Source organism: Vulpes lagopus, chromosome 18, assembly GCF_018345385.1.
Source record: "Vulpes lagopus strain Blue_001 chromosome 18, ASM1834538v1, whole genome shotgun sequence".
NCBI lineage: Eukaryota > Metazoa > Chordata > Mammalia > Carnivora > Canidae > Vulpes > Vulpes lagopus.
Window position 1 is genome coordinate 17,148,591 of NC_054841.1, and position 25,220 is coordinate 17,173,810.

At 46.7% G+C, this 25,220-nt stretch overlaps 1 protein-coding gene across 9 annotated transcripts in view; it reads left to right on the forward strand.

The window, feature by feature from the left end:
- The window catches only part of PTPRT (protein tyrosine phosphatase receptor type T), a 1,030,023-nt gene that overhangs the window by 363,700 nt on the left and 641,103 nt on the right, over positions 1-25,220 (forward strand). For all 9 annotated transcript variants that reach the window (XM_041733397.1, XM_041733399.1, XM_041733398.1 and 6 more), the window contains one exon: positions 9,129-9,303. In XM_041733397.1, the coding sequence (XP_041589331.1) occupies positions 9,129-9,303 (175 nt within the window). The remainder of the gene's footprint in view (positions 1-9,128; positions 9,304-25,220) is intronic.

Here is a 25,220-nt window from a genome sequence, read left to right on the forward strand (position 1 = left end):
GGTAGAGAGTCGGGAGGATCTCTATGAGTATCTGCCTGAGAAGCACCCTTGGAGGAAGTGGCCTTTGAATAGGTGTTCAGAGAGAGGACTGGAAGTAGTCAAAGGGATATAGTGCCACACAGGGAGGCGGCATGTGTGCTCGCTCTTCACCAGCTGCTCATCCTCTTTGCTCAGGGCTTCTCATTCCTTCTGGGGCTTAATCCAGGACCCTCCCAAATCTGCAGACTCTGCAGGAGCTCTGAACCCAGACGTCAGCCCCAAATGAGTAGTCCGCCATGCGCACAGGGGGCCCTTGGGGAAGACTTCAGTACAGCTAATCAGAAATGATTTATGTCCACTTCTATTTCTTTTAACTTTTAATAAAAAATAATCAAAAGCTATTCTTTAGAGACTGCCAGAGAGGTACAAATATGGTCCTAAGAAAATCAATGAGTCAGATTTTAGTGAGTTTCCAAATGTCATGCCTTTGAAGCAGTAGGACTAGAAGTGAAAAGAATATTCATTTGCAAATGAATTGTGAGAATTTCACCTAAATATTTTCTAGCCTGCCAGGAGAGAAGGCTTCCAGGACCCTGTATTAGAGCATCTCCTGTGGAACAGGCATCATGTCTATTGCATACCCGTTCCCTTTTATTAAAGACAGTACCATTTCCTCTTTCACCAATCACAAATCAATTACAGGTCTGCATGCTCTCTCTGAAATAATGACAGCCATTTTTTCAGGCTATGTCTTATCTCTTTGTGAAGGGAATAATGCCATGACATAGGAGCAGAGGGGAGGGGGAATTGCAAAATGATGAGGCCATTAGAGATGCCTCCATGGCTGTAATAGAGTAGTGTGAAAACAGCAGACTCTGTGGCATCTAGTGCTTCTCTGGTTTCCTCTCTAGGTAGTTCCTGAAGGTAAGTCTTGCTTGGGGGTAGAAGGATACATGTGTGCCAGGGTCAGAAATACTAAAGTGTGGGTTTTTGCAGCCCCTGTTCTTGTAAAGAGGGTGACTCTCAAATGATGTTAAAAAAAAAAGGCAGCTAAGGAAAGATGGAATTTGAGTTGTTTTAAAAGAGAGACAAGCCAATGAAAGAGGAAAAAGAAAAACGATAGATTTCAGAGGAAGCGGTTGCCATGATGAAAGAGTCATGAGTATAAAATGGGATTAAGCAGGACCACTGCTTAGGCTTTTACTGTGCTTTCGTTCAATTTAGAACACGTGTATACCCCTGGATGGATGAATTGGATAAAGGTTCACCTTCTGGGCAGATGCATCCTCATGGGCTTAGAGCTTGGCAAGCAGGCAAAACCTCTGGGCAAAGATAACAGATAACCTTTTTCCAGTGGGCCCAGTGAGCCAGTGGTCTGGACTCTGGTTTGCCAGTAGAGCATGAGCTGGCTTCGAATGGCACAGCAGTGGCTTGGCATCTTTGGTGCAGTGACCAATTGTTCAGCGACAGGAAGTGGCCTGGATTTAAGGAATGTTTGCATTCATGTGTTCTGTGGTATGGTTTGGCTCTTTCAAATATTGAGGGACTTAAGGCAGTGATAACCTTCATATCTTGGAGACCTAGGACAAAATAAGCAGTATCAGCATCACTTGGGAACTTGTTAGGAATGCACATTGTCTAGGGCGACTGGGTGGCTCAGTGGTTGAGCATCTGCCTTCAGCTCAGGTCGTGATACTGGCATCCTGGGATCGAGTCCCACATCAGGCTCCTCACAGGGAGCCTGCTTCTCTCTCTGCCTATGTCTCTACCTCTCTCTCTCTCTCTCTTCTCTGATGAATAAATAAATAGTATCTTTTAAAAAATGCAGATTATCTGGCCTTACTCCTGACCTGCTGAATCACCCTCCAGGTGATTCCAATGCCTGCTAACTCTTGAGAGCCCCTGCTTTAGACTTATGTAGTTGGATTAAGAAAACCTCACCTGAACCTAGTAGCATGTCAGGTATGCCATTGCTTAATAATATCCTCAGTGAATCTGTTAGCCAAGAATGTGGGAAAATGCTTGGGCAGTGCATCTTTATGTAGATATTTCTGACTTTGAGACCACTGAGGTTTCCAGAAAGCTAGGCATCTGGCTTCTGTCACAAAATTTCCCAAAATGTTTTCATCATTTCCTGCAAGATGGCAGTTGGTATTCTTTGAAGAAGCAAAGTAAGTTTCTAGAACAGGGCACATTCTACCCTCCCCTCACAGAGTACTGGTGTAATCATGCATTATCACATAGGGATGGCAGTTGGTCCTTGGGATTATAAGGCCTCCTTATCTGGAATCAGACTGCCTGGGTCAATGTGCTAATAACTCAGTCACTCAGCAAAGTCATATGACACTTGCTACAGCCCATGTGGTTTGGTTCAGACTCACTGAGTCAGAATCTGGCTTTTTAAATTTTTTTTTTTAATTTTTATTTATTTATGATAGTCACAGAGAGAGAGAGGCAGAGACACAGGCGGAGGGAGAAGCAGGCTCCATGCACCGGGAGCCTGATGTGGGATTCGATCCCGGGTCTCCAGGATCGCGCCCTGGGCCAAAGGCAGGCGCCAAACTGCTGCGCCACCCAGGGATCCCAGAATCTGGCTTTTTAATGAGAGCCCCAGGGGATTTGTATGCAGGGTCTGTTGAAAAGTACCATTGAAAAGGCATGAGAAGGTTGAGAAGACATATTGCTTGATTTATTTCTGCCTCAGTTTCCTCATTTGTAAAATAGAAGTAATAATAGGGCTTCTCTCACTTTATCGTGCATGAGAAAGCACCTGGAGGGTTTGTTAAAACTGGGCTGTCCCCACCCATCATGTTCCCCATTTCATAGGTTTAGGGTGGGGCTAGAGAATTTGCATTTCTGACAGGTTCCCAGGGGATGCTCCTATAGTGGCTTTGCAGACCACACTTTGAGAACCAGTGTTCTGGATTCATCTAAGAGCATAGCTCTCAGTGCTGACCTTATTGTCCTCCACGAAACATGCTATTTCAATACTCAACTTTATACTTTTTCCTTTTTGCTGTTTTGTTGGAATTTTAACTCTTCCTGTAAATTCCTCTGGGCAGAAATTATACCTTCCACATCCCGTACTCTCTCATTTTATGTTGTGTTGAATAATGAGGACATTTCCAATGTTGTTAATAATAGAATAAGGAAGGGGAAAAACACAGATTGCCCAGCCCAATAAATAGTATCTACAGATGGATATAGGCCTGGGATTCTCTTTAAAATTTACATTTCCAACAGGTTTCCAGGTAATGCTGATGGTCCAGGAACCACCCTCAGATAAGCACTTTCATAGAGATTTTTAAAGGATTAAGTGAATTCTGTTATGGAAGCCAGTTAATGCAGTGCCTAACAGACTATGTACTCACAAATGTTAATGTGACTTTTACTTAAATACTCAGACAAATTTTGTTAGGTTGAGCAAAATATTTCTCAAACCCACTTAGTTATGGAACTTTTTATTCATGGGAGATATGTGACTTCTGGGAGAAGCAGCGTGTGATTGCAGGGGTACTCAAGCTTTCCCAAGTAGTGTTAGTAGAGTCCCGTTCCCAGCCTGGTCCCCCCTTTCCCGCCTTTTTGAACATAGGTTCAGGAGCAGACTACCCACAAATCTCAAGGCAGTGGCTCACGGAACTTCAGGAGACCACATGTATTATGAATGTACCATAAGAGGAGAAGGAGATAGGAAAGTGCGAGTAGGAGAGATCCCATTGGTGTCCTGGATGGTGTCCTTTCTGAGCCAGTGCCCCCAACCCTTCCGCAGTGCATGATTGGCTGCCAAAAGCTCACAGCTCCCCTTTGCCCAGAGAACTGCCTAGGGGCAAATGAGAATAGTCTTCTTTCCCTACCTGGCAGGCCATGGCCAGTGAGTGACTGACGTGGGGTACCAGTGCTGGCTCCTTGCGTCAAGCTGGGATCCACTCTGGTATACTTTGGGCTCCCGAGGTGGAATCAGGCTGAAGCTGGACCAGGTTTTGACCACATCCTTCCTCGGCTCCTTCCCTCACTGTCTTTCACTCTCTTTCTCTTGAGGGCACTCAGTAGGTCACCATGTCTCAGACTCTGCTTCTGGGAACCCCAGTTCTATCAGAGCCCACTGGGAAATTTATCCAATTTGCCACAGACACAGGGGCCAGAAGATGATTCCATTTTAGAATAATAGATGCAAATCTGAGAGAAGAAAGGAGGTATAGTTGAAATTTCAGAAGGAGGACATACTTACATGTGGAAAATTTCATAGGCACCAAAGGAGAATTTTCAGCATGCAGGAGTGGCTACATGGGGGTTCTGACAGATTCTTCCCCAGGCTTCCATATGCATCATCCGTGGCTTGTCTCAGGACTTTGGCTTCTCTTTGCTGTCCCGCTCCCCTTTCCTAGCAGCCTAGCCATTTGCATCCCTGTGCATTTGTGTGGTACCTGGCGTCTTGGTTGGGAGGATTTCCTCTTGCACCTCGTCTCTGGGTTGAGGTCCGTTTCAGGCTCTTGGCTCCCTGCCTGCTCCACCCCTCCCTGTACCCCTTCAAACCTGCTCAGTTGCCTGTGAGCCTGGATTTCTTGAGTCTATTCCTGCTTGATGAAACCTCCCCTTATTTTCTCACCTTGCATGTTCTTTTCTGCCTGTGTCTGGGGCCGAGACCACGGTGGGAACCTGTGCTGCCGACACATGCCTTCTGCTTAAATCCCTTCTCCATGTTGTCATGGTGTTCTGGTCTCTGAGCCTGTCACCATGCCTGGTCTTCTAGAATCCCTCCTGATCTCAGTTCCTGGCTTGCTGCTCATTTGCTTTGACTTTCAGCCCCTACTTGCCCTTCCGTCTGGGCTCACCTTCCTGAACTTCACCTTCATTTGTCCTTGCCGGTGGTCCATCACAGTTCCATTTCCTATCATGGCTCTGGGCTCTGCTGCCCATTCCTGTCCTGCTGTTGCCTGCTCCCAATATGACAAGTGTGATTATTAAAAGGCCTATTTTCCAGAGATTTTATAAGACAACCTGCAATTTCCTTTCCTTCAATGGGAGAAAGCCTGGTGGTTCAGAAACTAAAGGGAAAAATTTGAATTGTTCAGGGGGATGCACTTTCTCCTCTCTGGTCCTGCTGGAATGTGACATCATTAAGAAAGTAATGCTGGAGGTCACATCAAAATAAAATTTAAGCTAAATATAAAAAATGAATGCTTTGCACGTAATCAGCTCTTTGCTGTTTGTGTTGGTTTCTTATTGCCGATGCAACAAATTAGAGAGACACAGTGGCTTAAAACAACACAAACTTAAAAATAATAATTATAATAATAATAATAAACCCACACAAACTTAGTACCTTGTGGTGGTGGAGATCAGAGGTCAGAAAGGAGTCTGACAGGGCTAGATCCAGGTGTTGGCCAGGCTGTGTTCCTTCTAGAGGGTGTAGTGGAGAATTCACTGTCTTACCTTTTACAGCTTCTGGAAGCTGTCTGCATTCTTTGGTTCTGGCCTCTCCTTCCACCTTCAAGCCATTAGTTACTTTGACCTCTGCTTCTGTGACCGCATGTCCGGTCTATGACTCTGACTCTCCTCCCGGTTTCTTATACAAGGTGAGTTGTGATTACATTGTGCCCACCTGTGTGATCCAGGATCGTCGCCACACCTCCAGATCCCGAAGCTAACATCTTTAAAGTCCCTTTCGCCATGGAAGGTGACATGTTCCCAGGTTCCAGGGATTTAGCATACGGACATTGTGGGAGGCTATTATCCTTACCCACTTTTCATGGTTGATTTCATGGTTAGTTTGGAGAGCTCAGCTCACACCAGAATATGCTGTCATGTGCTGAGTATTCCCTACACATTGTCATTTCTGTATCATGAGAACTTCATAAGCAGGCACCACTATGCTATCCATGATAGATGTAAGGAAACCAAAGCTCAGAGACTTGAACCAGGCCTGGAGGCTGCACATATTGGGTGTTGGCATGCATTTCTTTTATTACCATTTCCTTGTCCCATCTTTTCCCTAACTCCCATCCCAGCCTCTCCCAAGTATCTAGCCTCCTGGGAGCTCATCTATGACCACTGGGGCACCAGCCAGATCCAGGAGGGAGAGGTTTCTGGGGCTTTGGGAGCAGTTACAGACAAGACGCTTTATGCCACATTGGTTTGTTTACTTATTTACCAGCACAGTATTTTTTTTCCTGTCTGGATTTTTATATACTTCCCAATCCTTTACATCGAATATTTTTGTGAAATAAAACGCATACCTCAGTTATTGTGGTTTTCGTAAATTTTGTCACGAGGATGGGAGGCCATTTCCATCTGAAGATTTCAGTATCGTTTTAATGCAGGCATGTGAGCTGATGTGTCTTGGGATAGGATTCGTGTTCATTCCCTGAGCTCCCATCCTCAGGAGTACCGGTTTCTTACCTAGTACGTCGTCGTCTGATCGCTGTTTTCTTCATCGATTTGCCTCCCTTCTGTGCTTTCATCTGTGCTTTTTTGGTGATCTGGATTATTTTCTTAAGACTGTTCCCCCGGGTCAGCGCTTTTCTGCGGTGTTGATTCTGCTGTTCACTTCTTGTTCCGTTTTGCAATCTGTAAGTGGCTTTGTTTGTTCCCCATAATTCTTTTGAGGTTTATTTTCTTTCTTAGCACGTTTCTTGTCCACTTGCCTCTTGGCTAATGGTCTGTAGAGTTCACGTGCTGGCATTGTTCTTGGTGTCTTCCATCTCCCAAATTTCTTGACTGTTCAAAGCATTGGGAGATCTGAGGAAATGTCTACATCTTTGCTTATTTCCCCCTACACAATATCCCTTCCTCCATCCCTGTCTTTGCTTTTTTTTTCTTTCTTTCTTTCTTTTTCTTTTTTTTTTTCTTTTTTTTTTTGGTCCCCAGCTAAGAAATTGGTGGCACATAGGTAGATCTTGGCCACACTCATTAACTACCCTCTTCCATATTTGGGAATAAGTGTGCTGGAGGAGGTGAGGGGCAGGGAGTAGTTACCCCACATTAGAGCAACACTTAGTATCTTTAGGCCAAGCCCGGACACCAGATGCCCTGCATACAAATCCCAGCTTTGCCACTTGCAAGCTGTGCAGGCCTGGACAGGCAGCTCACTCCTCTGAGCTTCAGCTTTTTCCTGTGCACAATGGAGGTAATGAGTGTGCCCCCACTCCTTACAGATTTTTGTAAGGAATTAATGAAGGAGGAATGTAGAACACTTAGCCCATAGTGATATTTAGTCGCTGTTAACTTAGATCAAAATGTCTGAGGTTCTAAGTAAATCAGGGTAGAAAATACTCAGCCAGAACCTCATCAGTCTCTTTCCAGGAATGAAGGAGCCCTGCCCAGAGAGGAGGAGAAAAATGAGCTGTTTTTGGTGTACTCATGTCTTCTGAGGCCTTTCTGTGTGTCCAGCCAGCTTTTCCCCAGATCAGATCAGAGTTTGAGCAAGTGGTACCATCTCTTGCAAAAATGTATCTGGGCGTGAGGCAGGTGGTGGGCACTTTCAGCCCTAATGATTTTCTCCCTTCAGTTCCCTTGCATTATTCTTGTCCAGTCCTATTGCTGAGTTTCTGAAATGGGAGAGGATTATGGCTGCCCCTCAATGCTGCATGTTTTTCAAAAATACTATTTACTTTATTCTTTTCAAATATAAAAGCAATGTTTGAGGCAGAAAGTCTAGAAAATACTAAAAAGTAAAATGAAGAAAACCATCCCCTCCAACCTCCCTTTCCACCAATCTTCCTGGAACAAGTCACGCAGAAGCCTTGGTTTCTCTGTGTCTCTTGGCTTTTTGCCCCCTGCCCTCCCCTGCTGTTCCATCTCACCTGCTTGGGACAGCTAAGCACGGTAGCTCCACCCCCTCTCCTGTTGCAGTCCTGACACATCACTGATGGGAGTGTGGATGGATGGAAGCAGGTCACATGTGTGCTCGAAGGGTTTGCTTGGGACAAGAAGCAATGAGGATTACATCATGGAAATTTCCAGGTGTGAGGAAGCTCCTAAATCCTGAGGTTTCCAGTGAGACAAAGCACTCAGTTTTACTTTGGTAAAGAAATAAAAGCAGTGAGGATAGGGTCTCAGGGAAAAGATACTTGCCTCGAAGTCAGAAAAGCTGGATGAGGGACTTCCTTGCTCTGTATATTTACACAGCCATGCTGACATTTGCATTCTGCTAAGAAGAGCTGCAGTGATACCTCAAACAAGGCTGGGAGGATTAAAAAGGAGATTCAGGGTCTGGCTCATGGAAGTTTAAAAGTTACTCAGGCTGCATCCTCAGACACGTGCTTATTAGTTGTTATAACTTGCTGCTGTAGAAGAGACTCATTCAAACTCAGAATATCGTACCTGAGATTCAGCACAGTACCGACAAAAATGCCTGTGCATTCACCTCGATTGTAGAAATGTTTACCAACTCGAGAGGTTGGGCACAGGGCTGGAGATGAAAAGGGGCTAAGTCACCTTGGGGAGCTCAGGGTCTAGTCTATGGTGGGAAACGTGTAGGCAAAACACAAACACAAACCCACCAGAGATTGAATAGTTTCTAGAAGGTAGCATGACAGTCCAGGGGAACTTAATGGATATAGCGATATGCTGAGTATGAGTTTTTAAGAGTGAGGGAATGTGCCCAGGCAGATAAGAGGTTCTAGGTGGAGGAAAGAGCAAATGCCAAGGAGGACAGGTGCTGGAAAGCCCCCATCCACACCATACCTGGGAACAGATTGGTAACTGTGAGGTGCCCTCAGGGCCTATGGCTGTGGTACCAGGACACCAGCCACGGGCCTGGGGGCCAGGCTGTTTGTTGTTATTTCATGGGTTATGTTTTCTGTCTTTGGAGGAACCTTGTGGGTTTTGCTTCAGAGATGAAGGAAGGCGGGAGGAAGGCTTAGGGCCAAATGCCAGCCTTAAGCTCAGGCCAAGCAAGGAAGCAATGTGTTGGGAGGAGGCCTGTGCCCTCTCTTCTGACCATCAGGCACTGCCCTCCTGAATCAGCTTGCTAGCAAAGTTTGTACTTGAGGCAGATTGCTTGCAAAAGCCAGCCTTGGATACTCCTTCTTGTGGAAAGCCCTGGCCCCAGGGGTGTGGGGAAAACACGGCCCCTTCTGAACCAGGGATCCCCTAGGGGCTATATGATGATGCGATTTCTCCTCCCCTTCCCTCCCTCTGTCCTGCAGCAATGGAACGGCCGGGACACGGCCCTTATGGTCACCCGCGTGGTCAACCACAGACGCTTCTCAGCCACGGTCAGTGTGGCTGACACAGCCCAGCGGAGCGTGAGCAAGTACCGCTGTGTGATCCGTTCCGATGGCGGCTCCGGTGTGTCCAACTATGCTGAGCTTATTGTGAAAGGTGAGTGGGGCTGAGTTCCCTGGGCTGCCCTGGCCCCATCCTCAGAGGGTGGGAGGAATCCAGGTGCCTCTTCTCATCTGCCATTCCTCCTTCCAGTCAGTTGAAAGACACACCCCTTCCAGTCCCCCATTCCCCCACTGCAGAGAAAGAGGTGAAATTACTGTAAAATCATGCAATGTGGCTTTGTTATTATGAGGTGAGTCTTATTAAAGGGTCCACCGGTGCCAACCTAAGGGGTACACAACACAGAAGGCATCTACAGATTTGGCTTATTTTGCATTTGAAGTCAGAATGAACCAACGTCCTTGTGTTTTGGTACTGTTCTACTGCCGTGTCCGGGGAGTACAATTGTTTCTGAGGGATTTTTTTTTTTTTTTATTGAAAACTCAATTTAATGACAATATTTTGGAAGGACTTTCGAAATAAATAATGCCCCCACCCTGCTGGCCTTGATTCAATTCTTTCCAATTTTCTTGTTCCTGTTCACCTTGAGGTATTGTCAACATGCTTTACATTAAAATATGCACATTGCTTCCTTTTCTGCTCCTTCCAAGGGGCTGGATATCCCATTTATTTTTGAAAGTCTATATAATCTTTGTTGTAATGCTTAATGGTTGTATACTGTTTCATCAAGTGAATCACCCCATTTCTTAAAATCTCTCTATTTGTAGTCATTTAGGTAATTCCAGGTGTTTTCGTTTTTGTTTTATTTTTCCTCTGTGCATCAATTAACACCTCAATGGAGTTCTTCCAACGAGAACATTTTTATTCTATTGAACCAGGTTATTTCCTGGGATAAATTCCCTAGGGGTAGAGTTGGTAGGCCAAAGAATAGGAGCATCTTTATGGATTTTTCTTAGTGTAGCAATATTGCTTTTGCAAAAAAAAAAAAAAAAAAAAGGTTTGACAGTTCATACTGGAAAATCGCAGCGTATGGATGTACTCATTTTCCAGCGTTATGTTCACCGATTAAAATTTTAATATAGCATAATTTAGTGAATGAAATAATGAAGCTATTCATCTTATGCTAGCTGTAGAATGATACTCTGTGCATATGAAGGTGAAAATATGGATTGACCCCCCCCCCCCCCCCCGCTGCCCCCCAGAGGTCTCCTGGGTTGGTTTCCTTGGTCAAAGCACAGGTTGATATCAAGGTCTTGACCTCTAGCTCCTAGTTAGCATGTAACTGGTAGTCCTGCCTGCACCTAGACAGGGAGCTCTAGTCTGAGATTCTTTCTCCTGGGCTGTCCTGACTCTAGATGGATATCTACATGCCCTACCTTTGTCATCAATCAGATCTGAGCTTGAATGCCGTCAGGCCTTCTCCCAGATGATGTCCCAAGGCCCCGTGCTACTGGGTGCTTTCAGGTCACCTTGTCCCTTGTTCTACATAGTACTTATCATGCTTCAAAATTATATTTTTCCTTTATTCCTGTGCTTGGTAATTTTCCATCTTGTCCTTTAGAATATGAGCTCTTTGAGAATAGGGGCATTTTTTTTGTTTGTTTGGTTCCTGGTTCACAAGTGCCCCCGGGCTCAGTCAAGGGCTTGGCACAAGTCCCGTGTGCCCAAACACAAAACCGCCTGCATTCGGCTGTTTTGACCCACGCATTTGGTCATATCATAAGGCTCAACCTTAAAATACTTGTTGAATGATGGATGAGTGAATGAATTATTGGCCTCAGCAGGAACTCATTTCATCTCCATAATGCCATGAACACTTAAGCTGAAGATCAACAAATTAGGCAGTCATGAACAAAACAACCAAGAGGGGGAAAAAAAATCTTAAAATCGTTTACACTGAGTGCCATTAATATATAAAAGAAACCATCATTTCAATTGTATTAGGCTCATATATTTGCTCTTTTGATGCCATAAGATTGATTTCTGTGACGCAGTGGCTTTTTATAGGCCTTTGAGGCACTCACTGAATTTGTGATTTCCTGGGCTTTCCCCCCTCCCCTGGAACTTCATCATACCTCTTGCGTGGCAGCCTCGCACCCTGGAGTAGGAGCCCACCAGAGGGTGGACTGTGTCCGCCTGTGCTCTCCCCAGCCCTGCCCACACCTTGCAGGTGCCCGGCACAAGCCTGGTGAGCAGATAATGGGAAGAGTGACTGTGGCAGCTAGTGGAGCGCTCTGATCTTTTCACACAGACAAATGGAACCAGAAGGCACTTAGCTTATTCTTCCTTTACGTCACTCATTGTGGAGGAGGAGGTGCTGGATGCCAAGTCCAGAGGCCTTTGGGACAGAGGTTGGGATCCACGGTGAAGCATTGTTGCCTTTGTTTAGAGGGGTGGCCAGGGTTTATTGGGACAGTGGTTTATCCTTTGTGGGCTGTGCATCCTGGGCTGGAGTTCGGACTGAGGGACCGTCACACTGGCCATGTTTGTCACTATGACTCAGGAGCCACTGCTGCTTCCAGAGCCTTCATCTGCAGCCCTGGCTGTTGTGTGCTGGGTGATGTGCGGGGTGGCCTCCTTCATAGTGTGTGCTTCCTCTAACCTGGTCCCCTTTTATTTCACCTGGAGGAAACCTTTGTGGGATATCACTTTTTTTGGCAACCATTTTTTTTTTTTTTCCTTTTGCCTTTAGTTGGTGACAAGCTAGAAGCTGGGCCCTTTGAAGGTAGAAGTCCCTTCACACATGTGGTCTCATTTAGTCCTCTAATTGTGGCACTACACCTTGGTTTTATTTTAATTTATTTTACAGTGAGGAGGGCAACCACAGCCAGGTTGAGAAACAATTGTAAGGGGTTAGAGCTGGTGTCCAGCCTGGGGCTAGTTCCTGCTATTTGAGCCATACCCAAAGGGCCTGAGGGTTGTAGCTTTGTTGACACCCAGTATCATGATGGTATAAACAGAGTAGAAAGGGTCTAAATTGTATGCAGAGCTCATGGCAGGTCCCTGGACCTATGGCTAACTTGCCTTTTTAACTCATGCTTCCCCCACCATTGCTTCCTGCCTCTCTGGAATGGAGTACTTACTATCATTCAGGTTCCCAGAGAAATGAATTTAACCCTTTACACACACACACACACACACACACACACACATCCCTACATAGCTAATGGTAACCAAGCCAAGTAAGAAAATGAAAGGCAGAGGACCCCAGGGCAGCAGCAGTCAGAGGAAGCCTGTCACCCTGGATGTCTGGCCAAGAACCCATGTGAGGGCAGCAAACCAGAGCATTTGGGGGCAAGTGTCTTATGAAGAATGACTCACTGGCCTCCCAGCGCCCCTTTCCATGACTGAGCAGGATGGTTAGATACTTTAGGACTGAAATATTTGCAATTGTGAAAAAAACAAAAAAACTCAACAAGGAATATGTATAAATCTTGCTTCTTTTAGGGAATGGAGACAATTTGAGGAAACTAAACAAAAGTGTTCTCAAGGGCTAGGTCTTCTTCCAGGGGATGGAGCTGCTGTCCTAATTGAATTTCTAGTTCCTGGTTTCCACATCACACAGGTGGTGTGGGCTGAGGGGCAGGCAGCTGGCTTGGGCATGTCACAGAAGGAAAACCAGCCTTGGGCAGATTTTTCCCCAAGTTTTCTTTACTTCTCTCCAATTCAGAGACAGGAAAGAAGTCTAGAGCCTTGATGCATGAGTTTAAATCCCAGCCCCATCTCATCCCAGCTCTGTTGACTTTGAACATCAGCCTCTCCCAGCATCAGCTGGCTCATCAGGGAATGGGAATATAGGATTAACTACCAAAGACTGGTGTGTGTCCAGAGGATTAAATGAGACTGTGTGCAGAAGTTCTTAGAATGAAAAAAAAAATGTTCTTAGAATGGTGCTCGGCTGCTTGCCCTGGACGTATTTGTTAAATAACTTGCTAACGAGGTTGGGATTTCCCAGGTAAAGAGGTAAGAGATGGTTAAGGACTGGCTGAGTGGGACTCCTCTGCAGAGGGGCACTGGTGGTTTCTCCCCATACAGTCCTGTGCCAACCATAGGGAAGGGGGCAGAGGAAATACGAAAGTGGGTGCTGACATGGGGACTTGGGAAATTTGGGTCCTGGTGTCCATGCTAGGTCAGAGTCCCTGGGTCCCCTCCTGTATCTGCCTATTGGTGAGCCAGGAATCTGGGGGCAAAGGATGAGTTAGCCAGTCCTTCTGGGGCTGAGCCACCTGACTACATGGCATCATTCATTCAGAACTTGGGCTGTACTGGGTTTGGGAGGTCACAAGGTTGCTCTGTGCCCAAGGGTGCCAGGAGCTAGATGGGGGGCCGCTCTGACAGTGTCTATAGCAGGTGCTTGCACCATGCCAAGCGATGTCTGTCTCTCAATTGGTGTGTTTATGGCTGGCTGGCCAGTGGTTCTTGCATTATCCTGGGATTGTGAGCATCAGTGCTTTAGAAGATGCCATGTAATTTGAGCGTAGGTAATATCAAATTCTCGGGGTGACACAGATCAAAATGAAAGCAAATTGGAATTACTTAATTCTGAAGAGCTGTTTATTGAGTTGTGATAATGTACCTAGGTATACGTTAGATTACTCTGTAATTGAGATTTCATTCTGTTGACAATCCAGGCCCTCAACTTGCCTGTTCCGGACCAGTGCTTACAAATGCACTCGTTCTCTCCCCATTGCTGGGTTTCCTACTGTCTTTGATTTCAAGATGTTTTTGCTTATCCCAAGGACATAGGTGCCTTCAACCTAAGTGAGTCAGATGGGTCCTGATGAAAATTTGCATAAAAATTTGTTGTTGGTCTTGATTTTTAAATCCATCTTCCAACTCCATATAACAACTACCATGGGCTCAGAACCCTCTTATCAATATGTGGATTCGTGCCCAGAAGAAATCTAATACTGGCACTGTGAGTCATGTGTTCTGAATTCAATACCCTGGATGTGACCTACCAGGGCAGCTTGGGAGGACCGAGAGTAGGGATTTTTGGATATAATCACACCTGAGTTTCAATCTCAGTCCTGGCCCCAGATGTCTGGGTGACTTTAGGTAAAGTGTTCCCTCTGGGCCTCAGTTTCCTCATCTGTTCAATGGGGGGGTGAGTGTATCTAATTGTATCCATTATGAGAGGGAGACAGCACATGTATAGATCCTAGTACAAAGTGGATAGCCACACAGTTGCATCTATGAGTAATCATATTTTACTATTAAGGGGTACTGCCTAAGTACACTGGCCATTTTTCTTTGTCCTGCTTAAAAGGACAATAGATAGAAATTTAAGTTCAGCCATCTGAAGGTCTGTCTCTGAAATCAGATTGAGGTCATTGCAGAAATGCTTTATTATGTTGCATTTATTTATTCATTCATTCATACATACATCTTATTCCAGTATTTAAAGGCCTCCTAAAATTGCATCAGATGGGGCTTCGTTGAGCCTGCCGTGGCAGCAGTGGACAAGTGTGGCTGCTCCATTCTGGGACACGGTTGACCCATGGCCACTCAGCCCATTTTGCTGACATTACTAGTCTGGTTTCTATAGGCATTTGAGTTCACAGCTTCTGGCTTAGAGATTGCATGGTTGGAGTAGCAGACTTGTTCTTACGTTCGTTTGTTTCATGGTTTATTGAGTCCCAGCTATGGGTCAGATAGTGTGAAGAACCATGCAAACCTATAGTGCACAGTCATTTTACTAACCTCTTACTAACCCTGTTGATAACGTATTCTATAGGGGCTGTTAGCATGCCCCTTTTACAGATGAGGGCACAGATGCTCAGAGAGGTTATGTAACCTTCCCAACATCACACATCTGATATGTGATGGAGCCAAGATTTAAAGCCAGGCCAGCTGGTGTCTCAGGCTATGCTCTTCCTTCTGTTTATTTCTTATAAGATTCAGTATAGTAGCCCTGTAATCGATGGGAACTGAGGAAATAGAGGGTGAAACAATTGATGCCATTTGAGAAAGTCCTAGAAAGTTTTTCTAAGTGCTCTCATCTGAGTGGACTCCTCAGCCTGGCAGGCTCTTGAGCAGGGCCAGTCTGGGGCAGTTTTCAGACATAAATGGGTGACATGTTTGAGGTGGCAAATGTATGTCAGGGGATATATTCTGAGTCTTTGCACTAGAGCAGAGTTGGAGTTTTATTCTGTGGGAATGAGGGGGCGCTGATGAAACCCCCATCTATGGTCCATAGACCGTAGTGCACACTTTCGAGGCTGGACCTCTGCATCCATCTCTTCTTCTCTTCGCTGGTCCTGACGGTGACCAGCGGGAAACCATTGGCAGGCAGGTGGCTGTGGTAAAAGGCACAGCCTATGATTGGAAGAGGAGTGAAGATCGGAGCAAACAGGGCAGGGACCCCTAGAAGCAGACTTGGCAGGGATTTGAGTGCAAGAGGTTTATTTGGGATGTTGGGAGATGAAGCCAGGAGAAAGGACCATTTGAAAAAGGGCATTTTCAAGCAAATGAGCATTGTGGACATCTGGAGCTCATTCCTACTGGGGAAGCCAAGGATTCAGTGTAGATTCCTAAGGTGTGAGAGAGTTGGGATATTTGTACCCCAGTCTGCACCAGTGCATGATGGAGGGCTGCCCATGGGGTGTTCATATCCTGGTACTTCAGGCTTGTTGCATAGGACAGAGGGGTCCTCCTGGGGCTTTGGAGAAAGCCCAGCCATTGAGATTCATATATGACAGTTGGAAGTTGGCCCCTACTTACTGAAAAAAAATAAGACTTGAGATAGGGAAGTGTGGGATCCAGCATATGGATCCACATGGACCTTGTGGCATCTGCAGGCTTCCGATATCACCAAGGCTGGTGGCCTGTGTCTCATTAGTGACGGCGGCCATGAAGGGCAGCTGTATGCTAGGAGAAGAGGCAAAGCCAGTATCCACTCTGAGTGTTTAGCTTGGGCTGTCACAGGAGCTCTTCAAAGGCTGCTGTCAGAATCGGACTTGGAGCCTCCATCCCTCAGAGGCCAGGAGGGGCTGGCCGGGAGGGTGGGGGAATGCTCTATTGCTCAGCAGTCAGAGAGTGGGCTTGGGGTTGAAGAGCCTGGGCTGGAGTCTGGCCTCTGCCCTGTAAGCTCTCTTAGTCTGCCTAGAACCCTCCACCATCTCTGTTGGACTCAGACCAACGCCCCAGACCAGGGGTTGGCAAACCTTGCCTGTACAGGGCATGGTAGTCAATGTGTTCAGCTTCACGGGCCATATAGGCTCTGTTGCAACTATTAAACTCTGCTGTTGTAGCAAAAGGCATAGAAAATGTGTAAATAATGGGTGTGGCTGTGTGCCAGTAAAACTTTACTTACAGAAGCAGACAGGGGTCTGGATTTGGCTGCCAGGCCAGTTTGCCAGTTGTTGCACAGGACTAAACCTTCCCTTCTTTCGGTTAGATGACTGTACCAGCTCTTTACCTCTCCTGCTCCTGTGCCACTGACATCTATTCTTTATGTGGCAGCCTGAGTGATAGTTGGAAAATGAGTTTAATTCCTGGCATTTCCTTGCTCAAAATCCTCCACTAGTCCTATCTTGAAATAAAATCTGAACTTCTTAACATGGTTTCTAGATCTGGCTCCTCTCTTTGTTTCCTGACCCCCCACCGCCTGTATTTGTCCTTTCATCCTCTTCTTTAGCCACACTGGCCCATTCCTCTTCCTTGAACCACACCATGGTAGTTCTGAGCTCAGGACCTTTGCACTTGCTGTTGTCTCTTGGCCTAAAATGCTTTTCTTCCAAATAATTACATGGCTAATTTGTTCTCTTCATTCTGGTCTCTGCTCAGACATCAGCTTCTCAGAGAGCCTCCCCTGAGTACCTTATCTAAAAGAGCACCCCTTCCTCCCTCCTGTAACACTGTACCATTGTTCTGGTTTGTGGTTTTCTTCCCAGCTCTTATCACTGTCTGCCATTGTCATTTACATCTCTGCACTGCATAATCTTCCGAAGGCAGAAGCTCTGTAGGTCTTGCTTCCTGCTGGATCCAGGATACCTGGCATATATAAGGGGCTCGAACATTTGCTATATCCAGCAACATTCTCAGTGCTTCCTTCACAGGCATGCAGGAGCATTGCAGATTCCTCCTCACACCTTCCTTTTCCAAGGTTCTCATTACTGTTGGAACCTTAGGTTTCCCTCCTGTCTCTGGGCACGTTCCATCCTCTTTAGGGATGCCACTTTTTATCTTTTCCTTTGAGTCTTGTTTTCCTTTACTTTATTCTTTTTCTTTCTGGCTGTGGAGGCCGTAAGCTGTACCATTCCCTGCATTACCCGTTTGGCCTTTGTTTGTCCTGCTTTGTGGCAATTTTGAGGTCTCTGTTGACCTTCCATGGCCATGGTACTCATCCAGTCGACCATGGGGCCATTCTGATGGTCGTTTAAGAGACCAGCCTTCTTCAGTGCCGGGCGGTGAAGGCTTGTATCAGGGTGAGCCCTCCCCACTCCCCACTGAATCCTGCCTACTTGAGTGTACCTCCTTCAGCCCATGTCTCCAAGTCTTGGCCCACCTCCTCCCCCCATGCCCATGTCTGACCTTGGCTTTCTGGAAAGATGCTATGCAGAGAAACCCTACCATCTCCATCTTTTTTGCATCCTTCATGTTTGGTAGGAAAATATCCTGATGCTAGGGTTCTTAGTTTTGTCTTTCTTCAGTCTTAACTTTGATTAATGGTTTGCATTTATTTTATTTATTATTATTATTATTATTATTATTTTACCATGGCTGTAATTGGCAAGAACACCTGGATTGCAGATCAGAGGTCTTGGGTTCAAATCTTGTATTAGCTATGTGAATTAGGAATGTTACTCATGACTCTCTAATTATAAAAAGGAATAAGCCCCCTAGATTTGAGGGGGGGGAAGGGTCACAGATGTGTTCATCCTGTGTAAACAAAGCGCCGCCTGTATGTTTATGCCTGTCTTCATCAATCTTTATCAACCCCACATTTGCCAGCTGCCCAGTCTTAGCCCCAGTGCCCTCCTTCTTGCATAACGTCACTGCTAGCTTTTCATGGGAAGAGAAAAATGACAGATGGGAAGAAAGTGAAAAACTTAACTTGAGCATATGTGTGTGGGGGGAGGCGAGCCGGGAGAAATCTATGTATATTGTATTCTATATGGGCACAAAGACCAGCTTATTTTTAAAAAAGCGTAAATGTGGATAAATAAAACCTGACAAGTATTGGTTTCCTTGAATTATTTTGACTACTTTATCAGCTGCATGCTGATGTGTTGCGTTAACACTTTTAACGCATTTGGAAATTAAATCAAACGGCAATTGCATTAAATCCTCATTCGCTTGGAACATTACCCTCCTGTGTTCAAATGGAAGAATTATCTGGGGTATGGAATGAGTTGGAAGGTCTGTAGTTAGCTGGCATTTGTAGACCATTGATTGCATGCCAGACACTGCCCTGGATATTTCACAGGAGGTTCTGTTAAATCCTCACCTGCTCCCATGTTTCAGATGCAGATGCTGAAGCCTGATTACCCAGCCTACTTAGAGTCTCACTGCCTAAAATCTGTCCTCTTCCTCCTGTAATGGAGACTTTTTTCTGGCTCTCCTAATGCTAGTTTTCCATAATGTTGTATTCTGTGGCAGACATTCATAGAATATTGCTTCTGAGAACCTAAGTTTCAGGTCCAGTTAAACTCAGTTAAACCTTGGGCTCCAGATTTGGAAGGGATGCTGTAGGTCTTTTTTCTCTGTTTCTGCCCTAAAGCTGAATTCCCTTCTGAAATGTTATGTATGGCCTCTGTCTACACCCGTCATCGGGATTTATTCTGTCCCCAGGGGGACAATGTTTGGCAATGTCTGGACATTTTTAATCGTCACACCTTGGAGGGAGTGTGTGGAGGCCAGAGATGGTGCTCAGTGTCCTACAAAGCACAGAACAGCCTCCACAGCCAACAGTTAGCCAGTCTCAAGGGCCAGTTGTGAAACCCTGACCCTCCCTGCTCCCCATGGGATTATCTCTTTATCCCTGATGCTCTGCATTTCATCCGAAATCCTGTGTGCTTCTGGTCGCAGTGGAGGAGTGAGATGTGGGAGAAAGATGGTAGAGCTAATTATGTGTCTGTGAAGAAGTGATTCAGCTTGTCTGAGCTGTAGTCTCTGAAAAATTGACATTGACCTCTGGTTTACGGTAACTTAGCTCTGTGGCCTCCCCTCTCCTGTTTCTCCACTAAATACCCATGGAGACCCAGTAAAAGGAAAATGCAGACTATCCATTGTTGGGAATGTGAGTATCTCTGGCTGTCAGGTCAGTGAAGCTGCTGTGTGTGCACCAAACACAGGATCCTCCCCTTCCACTGAGTGGAGCTGTGATTCAGAGCAGCTGCATGACCAAGGACTACATTTCCCAGCCTGCCTTGTTTTCAGTGGGACCATGTGATTCACTCCAGTCAAAGAAAAGTGAGTTTAAGTGCATTCAGAGTCAGGGTGTTTAAAAAGTAGGCAGTCATCTTCTACATTCTTCCTTCCGTCTTTTGTTGGCTGTGTGAGATGACTCCAAGCCCCTAGTAGGTAGGTGGGAGAGGTCTCTGAATCACCTTGTGGAAAAAAATTGCCTGCCAAGCAGGCTTGTTACTGAGGCAATAATAACTCATTATCCTTTCAGTAACAATAATTCATTATTGTGTGAAGTTACTATGCCTTGGAATCTGTTTGTTACAGCAGCTAGCATTATACTGACTGATACAAGCTGCATCAAGGGACGTCATTAGCAGCCTCCCTAGACCTATCCTCTTGAACCAAAGCTTTTTCACCTATTTCTGAAGAAATGAGAAGATACTTCTTCCCTCTCCCACTGATATTAGGCCCAAAGGTCTACCTGATGCTGGACAATTATCCTTTTTTTCAGGTGTTGCTTTTTTTTAAAGGTTAAAAGAATATTTTTCTACCCATATTTATTGATGTATAGTTTATAAATTCTGGAACAACATATGAAGGCCAGAATTGTTTGTTGATGTTAAGGAAAGATGGTGGGCATGGCCTTGGCTGTGGCCTGTGAAGCTCAGGAGCAGTGGGAGCTCAGGCAAGGTCTGCCCAGGTGGAACAGCTTGGAAGCCCTACCCAGAAGGATGGATCTTATGTTAGAAAGGAGTTCAAGGACCAGCGAGAGCCTTGTCAGCTGTATCACGATGTAAGACCCCAGCCACATGAGAGGGTACATGAGAGCAGAGTGGTGGGGCAGGGAGTGGGCTGGGGCTCTGACCCCATGAGGACCTGGGACATTAGGTAGACCTGTCCAGGTGAACAGTCTGAGTCAGCCCCGTTGGCCAGGGGAGCTGTCATTACACCCGGTCTTCCCCAGCACACATCTTTCCAACCAAGTCAGTCTATCTCCCAGTGGAGCCCAGTGATTTCAGCTGGGGGTGGATGGGATGGAGAGAAGAGGAAGAGCACAGCACTTGGCACTTCAAAGCAAGCACCATCAGCCGTTTAGAAATGAGCTTCATTGTGGCAGCATGTTTAAATATTAAAACAAACAAAGCTGGAGTATTAGTGAGATGCAGATACTAAAAAGCAGTATTTTAGCAGTTGGGGGGAGCAGCAGGTTCTCAGTGTAATCACTGTGGTTCGTTATGCTCAAGTCCCATTGTTTTTAACCACCCCCCTCCCCGATCCTAGACAGGGGACATCCAAACCAAGGAATTCCAAACCAGTGTGAGGTTTAGCTTCGAAGTCAGGGAACTTCCATATTACTGCAGGTTAAGCTTTGAATGACCATTTCTTTGGGCCTCTGCTTCCCTCTTTGTCATAAGCAAGGGTTTCAAACTCACTGCCCCCTGAAACAATAGGATGCTTTCCATATAAAATGTGGAAACCCAGTGATGCGGCTCTGTGGAATCATGGGGCTCTTAGCATGATATAAAATTTGTTTTGCCACCACCTGGGCAGGTGGATTTCTTTGCTTATTTAAAGATGTTTTTGGGTTTGTTTGTTAATGCATATGATCCTCTTCTGTCTTTATACTTTTCTGGACCCTGGTAGCAGTGGGACTAGGGTTTGGCCTCTTCTCTTCTAAATGAAATTTGCTTGCATCAGCTTTTCATTATTAATCAGAATAGCAAGTCTCTTGCTTTCTATGTGTGTCTAGAGGCAGATGTGACTCACAGCCCAATAAATGGAACTGCTCTTTTCTGATGGAACTTGGCCTGGTGGTAGGGGGTGGCACTTATTGGCAGAGCAGCTCATTGTCTGTTCTAGGAAGCGAAAGTCTCCTGTTTGAGTTAATCACTGGCAAAATGTGCCCTATGGTTTGCTCTTCTCATCTCTCAGACACATGAGAGGGGACCGCTGGGGCCCCATGGGATAAGACTGGCATTTTGCTGCCTCTTACAAGCTGTTCCAAGTGCCCTATATAAGGGAAGGCAGGGAGGCTGCGCGTGAGAAGCTGGCAGGGCTGGGTTTTGACTCCTGGTTCTGTCCTCTTTTTGCTGTTGAATTAAATTATGCCAAGGGACCAAGCCTCAGTTTCTCCATCTATAAAAGGGAAAGAGTGATGTTACTTACTTTGTGCTTTCTGAAGCTCAGTGAGGTAAATCGTGGAAGCCAAGAGTGTGGAACCTACTTCATGCCAGCTAGGGAAGTTTAAAGTTTCACATGACAATATTATTTGTTCTCCGTATCATTTTTTTCCCTCCTGGGTAGGCAGGAAGATTACATTTCCCGGACTCCTACATCTATCTGGGGCCAAAGGAATATGTGCTAAACTGATCTGTGTCCCTTCCAGGCCAGGCCTATACAAAAATCTCCCATGTGCTCTCCCCCTGCCGTTCCCCCTCCTGTTGTGACATTGGAGACTATATGATGAGGCACGTAGCCTCTCCAGATAGAATGATGTATGGAGCCCAACACCACCCTCCCCATTCATAACCTCATCAGGCTGTGATGTGTGTGAGCAATAGCTGAACCAGCCATGACTAATGCCCATTACTCAGGCCTCTCCTGCCTTGATAGACAACCTTCTAAGGCTTCCATTGATATAGTGGACAAATGACCACAGCATCGGGATGGTGCCATATTTCCCACTTGGAATTTTGTGGCAGCCTCACAGTGGTCAGAAAGGGATTTGCAGGGGGATGCCTGGGTCTCAGTGATTGAGCATCTGCCTTCGGCTCAGGGTGTGATCACGGGATCGAGTCCTGCATCGGGCTCCCTGCAGGAGCCTGCTTCTCCCTCTGCTTAGGTCTCTGTGTCTCTCATAAATAATTAAATAAAATCTTTTTAGTTTTTAATTTTTTAAAAATATTTTATTTATTCGTTCATGAGAGATACAGAGATAGGCAGACACACAGGCAGAGGGAGAAGCAGGCTCTATGCAGGGAACCTGATGTGGGACTTGATCCTGGGACTCCAGGATCACGCCGTAGGCCGAAGGCAGGTGCCAAACTGCTGAGCCACCCGGAGATCCCCCCAATTTTTTAAAAAAAGAGGTTTGCTCAAGTTTCACCTTATGTTGGGGGGCAGTTAGCTGATTGATTCTCTCTGCCTGATGCCACCTGGACGGACTCATCTCAAAAGTACTCCTGCTCTGTGCATTGCTGCCACAGGCATGTCTGTACCCTGTGACTTTTCTTTTGGGGGGATTGAGCTGACTATACCTTTTCGCCTTCACCTTTCTCTCCCTTGCTAGGCTAATGCACCCCAGTACGTGCCCAGGGAAGCCTTCAGAGCTGGGAACAAGGTGACTCCAGATGTCTTTGCCTATGTCTGCTGAATCCTAGGCTCTGTTGATCTTATCCCTTGAAGTTCTGTGATAGGCAAGGATGAAGGGAATTCCAGAATACCCACCTCCCAGGCCTTGGCTGGGTGTGGACTTGGTCCTCTTGCTTGTACCTGGGGGCCCCACCTTTGTGGCCGAATCCCAAGCCACCACCTTTCCCATCCCACTGTATCAGCCCTGACTGTGGGACCCCTGGTTAGCTCCCAGTGCCCACTGTCATCAAAGGCTGCCCTGCCATTTCCAGAAGCCGTGGGGAGACAGCTCACAGAAACACCTGTTGTCCTGGACTTGGTATGAGAGAGCCTGTGCCAGGTGTTCCTGGGGTTGGATCTGAGAGGATTTGGGATCTTGTAATCCCAAATTTGTCTGCAGCCTGGATGCCAACAAAAGTTATCCTGTCTCTTGAGATTTGGGTAAATTGAGGTCTGTTTCAAATATTTGCATATTTCTAGGGATGCAGATTATGGTCACTTCTAACTCTTTGATTTCTATTCTTCCTGGCTTTTGTTGTCAGTTGCTTCTTACTCCTTATACCTTCTCTCGGCTTCACACCATCCAGATTTGGAACTTGGTCCTCTTTTCCTCAATTTTCTGTCCTCCTTTCTTTGACACACCCACTCATACACACATACTCTTTGAGATGTGGCTGACTTGGGAGGGTTTTGGGCAAGGGAAGGGAGCTATAGCACAGCAACACGAATGCATCCAAATGGAATAGGGGGTATGCCTGCCCCAGCAAGTGGTCTGGCCACCCCGTTGTGAGCTTCTTGGTGGCTGCTGTCTCCTCTGAAGGCTTTGGCCTCCTGCCCTGTCACCCTGGCTCCTCCCCTCTCTTGCAGCCTCAGAAGCTCTGAGGCAGAGCAGTCTGGCAGCAGACAGTTGCTTTGGGACCTGTCTGCGCAGCTCATTTCTGCCAGCCCCACTTGCCAGTTATTTCCCCATTGGCTTTGGATTAATTCTGTCTGGCAGAAGCATGACTCTCCCCTTGCCTTTCTTGCACATCTCAGAAGTGGGTCCCATTTTACTGCCAGGGTGGCTCCCCACCCTGGCCTTGGACCTCGACACTTACCTGGAGATCTCTGCAGGCCACAGCCTGCCCGCACCCTCATGCCTGTCCTGCCTTAGGGGTATGGCTATCGACGTGGTCAGGGGCAGGTGGGCTCAGCAGCAGCTACCGTGAGGCGAGGATTGGCCCATTCCCAGGCTGGCCCTCTCGGTGCTGAGGGGCAGTGCTCTCCGTCTACCTGGGTGCAGCCCCAGAGTGGGGGTGCTGGTACGCGTCCCTGGGATGCCCGGGCTTGGAGCCGCCATCGTGCACAGTCACGTCCCAAGGCTCGAGTGGTGAGCTCAGGGCTCTGTCTCCATTCCGTGGTTCCTGTTCTGCTTGTTCCTCTGGACATTATTCTCCTGTATGCTCCTGGGGAATAGTGGGCGCAGGTCCACACCTTCTAGGTTAACAACTTCACAAGTAAGACAGTTGCCTTCTCTCCACGTCTGAATGGCCATCTCGTGAAAGGATTCTGATCCTCCCGGCCTGGTTGATAACCAGCGCGGGACCAGCTCTTGGGCCCAGTAGCCTGTAGAAGGGCCCTGCCGGGGCCGTGCCCCCCAGTCTGTGACCAGTGAGGTGGAGTATGATGTGTTGAGGTGCTCCGGGAAGATGCAGTGGGGTGGGAGCCTTCGCCTCCCGAGGGGTTCTGGGCAGACAAATGGGGCAGATGTGGGCAGAGCACCCCTGGTGTAGGTGCTGCTCCGCCAGGCCTTTCTAGAACGGCAAGGATTTAGGATAGACTAGTAGGTGTGGGCTATGATCTGGGTCCCTTGGTTTCAGGCTTCAATAACAACGATGCACTTTGTTTTAATGAATTTCAGTCTGATGCATGTCTGACTCTGAACCAGGGATGGATGTGTCTGTCCCTCTCAGAGTCTGATCTGTCTTTGCCTCTGACCTCCTTCCTTGCTCCTGCACTAGTCCTGTCATTCAAGCAGAAGGTCACAGATGGTAACTGCCTCCCTGTGCCTGCTTGCCAGTGCCCTCTGGTGGGGTATTTCCTCTAGGGAAACTCTGCTCTCCTTCCCTGTCCCCTCTCCCTCTCCAGTCCTTCCTTCCTCCTTCCTCCCTCTGTCCATGCACTCTGCGTCTCAACCTGTTGTCACTTACTAATGCTTTGTTACATGCCAGCATTTGGGGTGAGACCGGTCTTGTCCAGACCGATGGAGCTGGTGGCAGTGGCTTCTCCATTTCTGATACCGTGGAGTGGGGTGGGGCTGCACAAATGAG